General features: G+C 44.2%; 1 protein-coding gene across 4 annotated transcripts in view; it reads right to left on the bottom strand.

The window, feature by feature from the left end:
• unc5a (unc-5 netrin receptor A) overlaps positions 1-12,413 on the bottom strand; it is a 133,325-nt gene that overhangs the window by 23,676 nt on the left and 97,236 nt on the right. For 2 of the 4 annotated variants that reach the window (XM_038699996.1, XM_038699997.1), the window contains exons 6-7: positions 11,702-11,869; positions 4,970-5,134 (exon numbers count right to left, since the gene is read on the bottom strand). In XM_038699996.1, the coding sequence (XP_038555924.1) occupies positions 4,970-5,134; positions 11,702-11,869 (333 nt within the window). The remainder of the gene's footprint in view (positions 1-4,969; positions 5,135-11,701; positions 11,870-12,413) is intronic. The other 2 variants (XM_038699998.1, XM_038699999.1) reach the window with 1 other exon arrangement.

Genomic DNA, 12,413 nt, shown 5'->3' on the forward strand with positions numbered 1-12,413 from the left:
AGCACGTCGCACATCTGCACACAACTTACTTACGGTATTAACAGTCTTATAGGCAACATACACCGCTCCTGTACCTCTCATCCTGTCCATTTACCTGACTGTGTCTCTCGCCTACTGTCTTGTCTGTCCTCAGGGAAGCATAGAGGTGCTTAACTGTAAGCAGCATGGTTAAACCTTCCACCTTCCACAGTGAGCTTCACAAAAGGGGGAAGAGACTATGGCTGAACCTCTCATTAAAGTTCCCAAATCCAATTGTCTTGGTGAATCAAAGGCCAGACGAGGCTGCGATATTTGGACTTCTAGTGCTGCGGTCTACAGAGAGATGTGCAGTCTGACTAACGACAAAACAACACCCGTCAGCAAGGAGACAGACCAACTGGGTTCTCCTGATTGGATAAACATAGCCTTAGATTGGCCTGTTGCTGTTTACTTTCTAAGGGTAAACCAAAGGCACCTAGCTAACCTCAGATGTAAAGATCTAGCATCTCCACTCCTTTTCCCCCTGCACACACCATTCTTGCACCCAGACAATAAAGTCAGTCAATCAGACAACTCTCTCTCCCCCTCTATTCTGTGTGTAATCTCTGGTGGCTTATCAGAGCATCATTGAGTGAAGTTTTATCTGACCCACCAGGTGTCACAGCGAAACCATCCTGATACTCACTACAACCCTGACCAGCAACTGCTCTCAGCTCCTCCTGGACCCGCTCATTGATTTTCATGATGCCAGCCAATAATTGAAAGGACATCCATCACGCTTTAATTGACATAGCTAATCAGGTTTTATAATTGGATGGGCTTTACTTTAGCCCCCCTCTAGCATGCCCTCTCTCCCCTGCTTTTTCCATACACACTCTTACCAATTTACCTCTCTTCCTCTCTGCGGCCTGTCACTCAATCGTTCATTTCCACTTGATGTAATTGCTGGCAAAGAAGTTTTGATTCTCTTTGTGTGTGACCTCTCTTCATGATTGACACCCGCCTGCGGATAATCTGTGAATGTGATGAGCTGTTTTCAGAGATGACCCCGGGCCAATCTGTTTGTTCACCTCTCCTGAAGTTCTCAGTTCAACTCCTCAGACTCGCTCCAGGGCTGGCTGGTTAGGGATCAGTTTCTGACTTAAGATGGGCCAGTATAGACTTATAATTCATCTCCTCCGAGGCGATGTACCTGGCTCTTGTGAAAGTGTGGACCCCTTGCTGCATTGGCAGTCAGCACAATGTCCGTACCTGATAGTTTTCAACTCTACCTGCTCCATTCTCGCTCCTGCATTGATAAATAAAAGCTTTGCAGCCTCCTGCGCCTCTTCCCTGGGCATTTATCAAGAGACCTAAGAGTATATTTCATCCCATGGCCAATCCTAGTCACTCGCCTGAAGATGAATAACACTGGAGTTCTTAAGGTCAGGGAAATATGGCTACTAAAACTCTCAAAGTGAACGTGACCATTACTATCTCCACAATACAGTCGTCCCATCCCTCAGCGGGTCCCGGTGAAATATGGCCTAAAATAAATGTTTAGCCGTTTTTCACGCAGCCTGTGACCCCACTTTGACAAACAAACCCATGACAAAAACATCAGCTGCTTCGCCAGCAAATTAGCCCCCAAATTCAAAAACAGATTAATAGTTTGATGGTATTTGCACAATCATTTGTGACACCCCCAAACCGGGATGCTGCTGCAAATTAAGCTCATTACCTTCAATAGACATTAAGGCAAATAATTGTTTTTATGTTTTTCTAATTTCCTGTGCCTGAGAATATGAGCAGTATTATTTTTCCCACTATAATTTTTGTGCCCTCTAACACCTGTCTGCCATTTTGGCTCTGGCACACTGCCAGCGTATTTATAATTTCCCTGCACAGATTTTGCGTAGCTCCATCTTGGGCTTCACTTGTTTGCTGTATGAAAATGATCTCGCCTGGGTCAGATCTGTTTATTTTAGAGCTATAACACAAAGCTTGCTGCCGCACATTGATTCTCATATATGCAATACCCAAAACAATAACATCATCTAATGCATGCCATTTCAGGCTTAATGAGGGAGATTAAAGATGTTTGTGAGGTCCTCAAACAGAGGACATCTTTTGTGGCAGAGTAACTACGGCTCACTCTGCAGTTGTATTGTTCGATTACACTGGAGAAGAGAGGGGTGTCTTTTGTTTCAGGGGGAAGTTTTCCATCTCAGCTAATAGCCTGCAGACATGGTTGAAGTACGGGAGTTGCTGACAAGCCAAAACCATCTTGCTATTTTGCTTATTATAATACTTCACACAGCCGTTGTCTATGGAAACACATCTGTTGGGAACAGATTGGGACAGGCATTCTTCAGAGGCCAGAGCTCCGCTCTGCACTGTCAGTGTAAATACTGAACGACTCTGTGTGTGTGCGTGGTTGTGTGTGTGTGAGAGAAACAATGACTGGCATATTTGTGTATATATCTTGCCTCTCTGGGGAGGAGCTGCTGACCTTTGATGATGGGCCGACTGAGCTCCCTGGTTCACTGCTCCAGCCAAACCCAGCTAACGGCTGACATACGCACATGCATACACACACACTGACACTTAACGTAGTGCAAACACATGCAACATTCACATAAAGTACCCCTATCCCCCCCACTCTCCGTGCATCGGTCTTTTTGATCATGTCAATAAGTGCAAAATACATAATTCACTGTGTTAATTCACTGGCCCATGTCTACTGAATCCCCATTAAAACTCAGTGTTTACCATGCAGATAAGCCAAAGAGTGCACTATTTATAACATTTTCTCTATGAGACGCCACCCTGAAACACATCATTTCTGGATGAGAAGCTGCAATTTCTTTCTGTCTTTGATATCTGTAGGGAGCAACAGAGCTCTCCCTTCCTGTCCATCTGGTCAGCAGTGGACCCTGTGGTGCCACTTTCCATTCAGCTGCCAGTTCTACAAGCTTTGTACACGTGCCCTATTAATGACAAACAGATAGTGACAACAAAGTACTGGCTGCTTTACATGAAAAATGAAATACCAATTGGCTTTGTAGCTTTCTAAATGCACAGCATAAACACAAATTCACGCTGCAAATGACCTACAGCACACATGCACGGTGGCCATGTGTGTCTTCACGGACGATTTGACCCATGGCACTTTCACTGGCAGCTTGTGTTTTAAATCAGAAGAGAGATGATTTAATTCTCAGCTTTATTAAGAGGTCAGGGAGCATCATAGCATTGACGCAGGTGAAAAGATTGTGTATTATCTTAGCAGCGGGTGTCATACCAGGGTTTATTAGAGCCCATCGTTTAAAAAGGTCACACAGGTGGAGATGAGCAATGGTCCACAGACAATCCTACTGTCAGTACTAGAATCTTATGAGATGGACATCTTTCCTTTATGAATCTTTTCTAAGGTGTACTCAACATCTATCACAGAAAGCCAAAGCCATGAGGTGGCATAAAATATTTATCTGACCTGATAAAAAGAGAAGGACACTCACTCCTCTTGCCAAAAAGCATGAAGGGAAAAGCCTTTCCCTCCCAATCTTTTCTACCTGCCAGGTAGTTCAGGGGCTAATTGATGCTAATCCTGTACATCTGTTCTCCATGTATTGTTTGTGATCTAGTTGATGTGTTTGATGAAGGTTGTAAGACTGAAATGTCATCTGACACTAGGGATGGGGATCGTAAATTTTTACTGATATCGATACCACTATCTATTTACTATTATTTGGTGACAGTTATTTGGTAAGAAGAGACCCAGCGGGCATGAGATAGGGCCAGCAAGATATGTGGAAAACATTTCATGTGCAATAACATTGTTATATATTGAGATGACATATGACTTGTGATAAATAAACAAATATTGATGTCTACATATTAACTGCCTGGTTGTTTTTAAATTAATTACAGGATTAGAATTTAATATTTTAAATACAAATGTTGTTTCTAGAGCAGCAACATTAATGTTTACAACAGCAAATAAACTCAATATCAGACATCACAATACTGAGTGATGTTTAGAAAGAATAAAAAAACTCTACAAAGACTGCATCAGTCCCTCCTCTTCCTCCTCCTCTCTGCTGTTATTCACTGCCTGTAGGTAATGTTACCAGGTAGAAGGAGGAGCAGCTGGTTTGTCTCAGCCAGCAGCTGAGTTTACAACAATGTGCCAAATTTTAAGACTACAGACCAGTCTATGCTCCAGACAATCAGCTTTCTATTTAGCTTGTTTGTAACATTTGGCTAATGCCAAGCTAACGCTAGCTGTGCTTGTATAAAACATACAAGATGACACACTGAGGACAGAGCAGTTTAAATGAACCCTTTCTACATGTTTACCCTACGTACCCTATGTCTTTTTACTGGCAAAGGTTTTATTGCACGCATTTACAGAAACGAGCGTAGCTGTTGGCAACACGAGTAGTGTGGAGGTAGCTTAACTTCACCGTCTCCACCGCGACGGAGTGGCGTCTCTCTCTGCTGGGCGGTGTGTGTGTGTGTGTGTGTGTGTGTGTGTGTGTGTGTGTGTGTGTGTGTGTGCGCGCGCGCGCGCGCGTGCGTGTGTAGGAGCCGACAGAGAGCAGCAGAGGCAGTCCCGGGCCCATTTAATACCACGTTTAGGTGCCATCACTAAACAAAATTAGTTTTCTTATCCATTGCGTTTCAAGTTAAATCCGATTTGACTCTTAAGACATCACGTTACATTATAGAACCCGCTGGTCTCGTTAGCAGTATCAATAAGCTCGGACCTAATTGGTTTTGAGAAAGTTTGGAACCAGGTCCTTTTTGAACCGGGTATCGATTCCCCATCCCTATCTGACACTCATCAGCTCAGTATAATAAGCAAATATATAACTAATCTCCATGTTACTGATCCTGTTGCAGAAAAGTGGTTAAACCATACCCTTGTACTGTATCTTTTATATTGTTTCACTGAGTTGAATGGTTGAGAGTGTAGTTTGCAGTATGTGGGGGGTTGTGCACTTACTCTGCGGGCATTGCTCGCTGGTACAGTTGAGAGACTGAAGGTCAAGCCCCTGGCAGTCTTTGCCCCCGGTGCCAGGTGAGGGCTGGGTGCACTCCCTGCTCCTCCACATCGAACAGTCTGCACCACACGCAGACCACTTGCTCCACTCGCTCCAACCTCCGTCCACTGCGAACACACAATAAAAAATAAAAAAAAACACATGTGAGCACAAACATAGCAGTAAATACACTGATTCGCTTCAAACGTAAAAAAAAAAAAATTAATCGGAAACATGCTAAACAGTTTCAATAAAACAAACTATAACTCCTTTTTGCAAACAGTGTGAAATGTTAAAACTCTACACGGTGAAGTTCAGATGCAACAGCGGTGTAAAAGCAGTGGTGTATTTTCGTGTGAGATGAGAACTGGTACATTACTCTGTTGCCATCCTGTGCAAATCTACTCGCTCTAAAATGGAAACCTGCTCAGAAAAGCATTATAAAAAGACATGCAAATCCACTTGCACACACTCAAATCCAGCAGACACACATGGAAACCAAAGCGTGTAAAACACCTGAGGAGAGCCATATTGTCTCTATTCTGCTTTCTTTGTTTATTTGGAACATGGAAATCAGATGCAACTGAGCTAAACCCCACTGGTACGAGGGTACTGTGGAAGGTGCTGTGACCTGATAATCCCAGCTGTCAAAAACCTAAATCTGCACAGGGAAATTGACCTTCTAGTCTACTGTCAAACATACATGCACACACAAACATCGCTATTTAAAAATGCCCCTAAAAAAAATGGACAATTCTGAGAAGAAACAAATCCATGGTTTGATTTCTTTGTCAAAATAAGCCATTACTATAGCAACATGAGCATTGCCTGCTGCATATTGCAAGACACTATACAGGTGGCATTACTGTGAAGAGAAACTAATGTGCATTACACCTGCAGCCTATTTCTGTCTAGCATGACTTCAAACACACCACCATCAGCACCAGCAAAATGAAACAAATAGATATGGGCTGGTAATAGTTTGGAGCAGGCCCTGCTGTAGGAAACCACATGCAGAGAGGGAGGCCATTTTGCAAAGGTGGGGGTAATTTGGCATCGTTGGGTGGGGGGGACTGGGAGTGATATTGACAGCGACACAGCACCATGTCTGGAGAAGGTTACCATAGAGCTAATGGGAAAAAGAGCAGTAATGAGCTCTCATGGGGAAAAGACACCACTGTCTCGCTCGCACTCTCTCTCTCCAAAATGTAAGGGTGAAGGGGACCAGACAAGAATCACCAGAGCTGCTCTCATGTACACACACACACACACACACACACACACACACACACACACACAGCTTTACAGCAGTAACCTGCTCTTGACCGACCTAAGGGCAAGGAAACCTTAGTGCTCATTAATCCTGGCAATAAAGAGTGCAGGGGGTATGACCCCAAGAAAACAGGTCTGACCCACTTCAGATCAGAGCCTTTGGTTAATAAAAATAAGTGATATGTTACTCATGATGGGATACCTATTATTGCATAACTGTACCAAGTAATGATGTTATTTGGTTTTAGAGCGAGTCCCCCACATGAGCTAAGAGGCGCTGTAAGCGTACTAGGCCAGAGGCACAGGTGTGTGAATTAGACCCTGCTCCCGCACAAGTCTGCATGTTTGTCCGTTTGTGTCCTCAAATGATTGCTACAGAATGTGAGTGTGAGTGTGTGTGGTGGGATGCTGACACAGCTTGGGCCTCTTTGCAGTCAGATCCATTTGGCAGAGAGAGCAGAACCAATCAGATAATTGTCCTTGTTTGGCATTGAGTGGACCCATCCGTGGGCCAGTGGGCTCATTATCCAGGCTGGGAATGAGAATGATTGAATAGCGAATTACATCCTAATGAATATATTATGTCGCCCCTCAGTTTATCCACACCACTGCGAAATAAAGAGATGAGATCCACATCTGCCCTGATGAGGGGATGAAATTCTACTTCTCTTACCCACCACAAATCAAGACTAATGGCCATGCAAATAACATTTTCAAACATGGAGATTGGAGTGGAAACAGGGTGCATGCTGCTCATGAAAATGTGGATGAGACACAAGCACTGCGACCCAAGGCTGAGGAAAATCAAAGAAAGATGAAGATGCATAAACAGTTCTTGATGGCCTGTCTGACTCTGAACACATGTTGCAAATATTTCAGAAGAGGCTTTCCACATGAGCAGAGACCAAAGAAATGTTTGGACAGCGTACAAGGAAGTGGGAAAATAGTAAGTGGTTACAGTAAATGCAGTGAAGCAAGAAAATTGACACTTCCCTTGATTTTTTTTTAGGCTGAAATCAGATCCAAACCTCATCCTTTCACTATTTTAGAATCCACATATGAGAATTGTTATCCACAGCCACAGTTTTCTTTATCAAATCCCCAGAAAGAGATTGTTAGCGCTACTGCAAAAGGCACCACAGCTGATTTTCAATCATGCAGCACCACAGGTTTTAGGTCAGGCAGGTCTCTGAGGAGGGACAGTAATACAATAGCCCAGTGGCAAGCCCCCATTTGGACATGTTGTCAAGGGGAGAAGCAAAAGGCACCCGACCATTCTTCACAGGTCGGTAGGTGGGCCTGTTTGAGGCTTTGCTGTTCAAAATGACAATGGCTGCTGACAGACACAGTCCGAGATCATCGGACACCTATGGTTTCCTGTGTCCTTGAGGGGAACACGAGGAGGTAGACAAGTACCACTGAGACCAGCAGGTCGCCCCTCTGCTCCCACTGTCCTGTCAGCACACATGTGTGCACTGTAACCACCCCTAATCCCAGTGTTCAAAAGCCACAGAAAACCACATGTGGGGGTGGGTTGATAGCTTAGCCAGTGAAGTAGGTGATGCAACAGAGATTAATAACCAAATTATTCTGTATTTATGACACATTTTATATAGTTAGAAATATCATTTTTGTTGGTGGTTATGATTTAGTATGTAATCAATAACTGAATAAAAGCTGTGTCTACTCCCTTATGTTAACTAAACCATTACAACAAACCAAAATGAGACAGAATGAGACATGAGAGTGTGAGCCAAAACAAATGGCACAGACTGATTAAAAACGGTGCTGATGCAAGGCTGTCACCAGATGGCCACCGTCTTTTCGCAGTGAACTAATGTGTTTTTCTGTCACATTTATTAGCCGCAGCCTTTATTTATTCCTTGGATAAAATATGGAGTCTCCAGAACAATCTCTGATAATATCCAAAGACATGTGAAAGTTTAATTCCAAAGTAATATTAGACCTTTGCCCGCAGTGCATACAGTAGACATATGGGTGCTAACTTGCATGTGTACAACATGTACATGCACAGAAACACACACTTACAAGTACGCATGCACAAATACACCAGCCCCGAGTCTGTTTACTTTCCATCTAGTGGAATTCTCATGACTCCTCTGGCAAGCCTGAGGGATCAGTACAATATTTAAATAATTCACACAAGTTAGAAATCTCTTCAGGTTGTTTGCTGTTCTCTAACAGATCAGCAACAGTTCCATTAATCTGTGTGAGACAGGTGTCTTGTATCACTTCCAAAACTGGGGACTAACTATTTGCTGTTGGCTCGGGTAGCATGTCTTTGTTGGAAATGTGACATTTTGCCATGGCTGTCTGCTCTGACCACAAGGCAGCGTAGGGGCAGAGTCGATGAAAGGGTGAGGGGATGGACTACAGATTTATGTGGGATACTTCAGCGGGATATGATGAGATCGAGACAAAGAGAAAGGAAAAGGCAGAGAGAGGAAAAAGAAATGGAGATAAGCTCTTGCATAGTTTGGCTACTGGCTGTCTCAAGTGTTGATCTGCTCTGCTCTGAGCCCCAGGCTTTAGCCTCAGCCGCCGCCTCCTCCTCCTCCTCCATAGCTCCCTGTGTCTTTCCCAGCATGGAGCACATCTGATCTGCCACATAGGCCTCGGCCAACTCTCATTAAACACTTTGGAGACTTAGACAAAAATACAGATGAGCCTCTCTGGCTTCCTGATGAGGTGGGCGCTCACATTTAGATACAAGAGCCCTGTGAATAGACATGTGGAGAGTTCTGTTACTGCAGGCAGTTGTCTGTGGAAGCCCATATGAAACATGTGTATGAAAATGTGCTCTGTGGCTGTAGCTAAGCACTGCTCTGAAGGAATCATGCTACTTTTTTAAATGTGGAACAACACATGGCCATCGGCATTTCAACAAGAAATATATATAGACGTATCTGGGCAATGCAGAGACAAATTATAGCCATTGCATGTTGTTGGTTCCAAATTTAAATAGATTTGTTTCCAGCGAACATTCAATCAGTTGACAACATCTCTTTATCCCCAAAGGAGCAGTTCAGCAAATCTGTGAGGCCATCAATTTTAGACAAAACAGAAACTGCAAATTACAAAGAATAAGCAGTAAAAAAAAAACATTTTTCTGTAACCCATTTCAGAGATGAAACGCTGAGAGAGAAAATGCACTAGAGAGCTAATAATCAACAAAGAATCTTAGTCTAGATAATTAATGAACTCCTGAAAACAAGACCAGCATTAAATCATGCAATTTATAAAATGCAGCTCCTCTGGCCAAAAGGCACTGTAGAGGAAAAATGCCTCTCAAGGCTGAATTAAAAAAAGTAAAGAACACTACTTCTGAATCCAAATGTCAGCCGAGTCTAAATAAATAACATGATGTCTATCTGCAGCATTACATCTCCCCATGTAATTCATTCTTCTTAAGTCTGCTACTTCTGATATGGGCTCAAATCACCATCAACTGTGCATTTAGAGGATTAGACCTGTGAAGGCTATAAGCACAGTGATAATTAAAGTTGTTATCCAGTATGTAATGATGCGCTCTGCAAGGCTGGTTCTTCCTTGCTGAACATGACTCTTATATGAGAGCATCTATTCATTTATTCAGGCTGATGATTCACACGTGTTAATCGTGTATTTGATTAATCAAAGTGATGATTCAGATGTATTTGGGGGTTGTCTTTGCTGGGGCTGTTTGTGTGCTGGGTGACAAATGATGGGAGCAGTCAGTTCATCTTGGGGGACATCAGAGGCATGTCTGTGAGTACACAACAGAGCCGTGGTGTCAGTTGTGATTGGAAACAACAGCCCATCATCCCCAGGCTCTGGCGTGGTGAACTACGGCCTTGAGAGGAACCCTCTCCGGAATCCGACATCTGGGGCCGTCTGTGCCACTGATGATCTGTCTGAGACAGGTAACGAGTGAGAAAAGGAGGCAGAGACTACCCTCTGTTGCCAAACAACAGGACTGATAGAGGTGTGAGCCGGGTCACATCGCTGTAACGTCTCTCATCAAGAGAAAAAAAGAGTAGCAGTTTTTCTCTCCCAAAGTCTCTGCAAACTGTTGTTCACAGGGCACAATGCAATTTCTGTCACAGCACCCTAAGGGTTGAAATTACACACTTTCTCCTTGTGGGGCTAGAGAAAAATAGAGGAGGGCGGGGTTTGGTCTAACAATAGCAGCTTGGACTGACATTAATCTCTTTAAGCTCATGGAGGTCAGTATGCTGCTTTGCTTTGGAGGAATGTCAAGCATCCCTGGACACCCCTCTAATTCCATTACTCGTTGCTCCAGCGCTAATAATTCCAAATCCATCCAGATAGCGTCCTGATGGAGCGTCATGCATTTCGGTGTTTCCTTTGTCTTCCTCCTCCAGCTTTATTCCAGCGGGCCATGTTACTTACACTCACGCTTGACATTTAGTGATGTCTTTACATGGGAGATGTGTTACCCAACGCCCTGATCCACTGAGGAAGATAACCTCTGTTTTAGGCAGGGAGAGGCTGCCACTGCCAGGGGTGTTGGATTTCCCTCTCTGCTGTTTACCGAGCGTGGGAGATTTCTCCTGCGGTCAGCATGGCTGCAGAGCCCCAGCTATACGTCCACAAACTGATCTGCTGGCATCCAAACAGCCAGCTCTCGTACACGCTCAGGCTTTCTCCATTTCTTCTGTTTTTCTCAGTCACTCAGGGCTTTGTTGTTTCTTCCTTACACTGTCTCTGATTCCATCTGTCTCTATCCCTGCTTTCACCTTACACCTCCTTCTTCCTCTCTTGCTCTCCCACCCTTGCTATCTCTCCCTCTGTTAGGGAACTAATGTGGGACTGCAAATGAAGCAGCTTGACTTCCATCTCAGGCTACCAGAGATCGATATGTGTTGCTCAGTATCAGGCAGGACACTCTCTGCCTCTCCGACACTCTCACAAGGGAGGACGGGCAGGCAAATGAAACGCCCTCAACTTCTCACACGAAAACATGGCACACAGTCCGCCATAATTCAGCTTTTTATTGCCCATATTTACTACATAGCTTGAACAGCAAACAATAACAAATGTACTAGCTGGTCTGACACAATGCCATGGCTGGTACCATGTCTCTTAAAGCAGACGGGTCTCTAAAATAAAAGCAGGTTCTGCGTCAGAGCAGAAGATAAAGAGATATGTGAACAAAGACGGATAATAATTAATCACTTTCAGAATGAGGTCTCACTGTGAAGACTATTAGGCTCCAAAATTTCTGTGTGAAACGGTCTAATTGCAGGAAACAACAGAAGCATCTAAGAAAGGACCTGGGTGCTGGTACAAAAGGCATCCAAAATAAAGATGAATTGATGACTTCTAGATGCAAAAAAATGCAAAAGGGAAGCCACAGGAAGCCAAGCGCCACAGGACAAACAGGGTTGCCTGGGAGTTACCTGGACAGGTGGCCACGCAGGCACTTTTCTGGACGTTCTGCCCCTCACAGGATGTGCCTCCATTCAGTGGCGTGGGGTTGGTGCAGCTCCGACTCCTCTTCTGCCAGCCACGCCCACACACAGCACTGCAGGACGACCAGGTGGTCCACGTGGACCAGCCGCCGTTAACTGTCAGACCAGCACCGGGGGTGGAGGGGTGAGGGAGGGGGAAGGTTGGAGGGAGGGAGGGAGGGTTGGATGGATGAAGGGACAGAGCAGCCAGGATTACCCGACATGCACTAAGGAAAAGAGGTGTTTGCTGCGCTAGAATAATCGAGACTGCTGTTACACTCTTGGAAGAGCAAGAGCAAAGGGGGCTGCTTCCTGCGTCCGAGTTGGAATTACAGCCAACTGCAGTGAAAACAAAATGGCTTCAATAGAGAGCAGAAAATAACCTGACAATTTGCCATCTTTGACCTTATCTCTGAGGAAGACAGTTGCTGCAAAATAACTAGTGGACATTTTCAATACCCCTCCAAATTTTACCAAGGTAACGCAAGACATTATAGAAGAAATGCCATTTAAAGCAAAATGTCTATGGTCATAAATGCATTAAAAAACGACACCTAATCCTTGGAAATGCCAACACACTACTGAAAAATAAATATATCATGGCTGTTCCAGTAATTCAGAATGCGTCCTTCACAGCACATCCACCACTGATTGCACACCA

This window comes from Micropterus salmoides, unplaced genomic scaffold (genome assembly GCF_014851395.1).
Source record: "Micropterus salmoides isolate LMB-PRFRI ecotype aquatic unplaced genomic scaffold, ASM1485139v1 Ms_hic_scaffold_5, whole genome shotgun sequence".
Taxonomy (NCBI): Eukaryota; Metazoa; Chordata; class Actinopteri; order Centrarchiformes; family Centrarchidae; genus Micropterus; species Micropterus salmoides.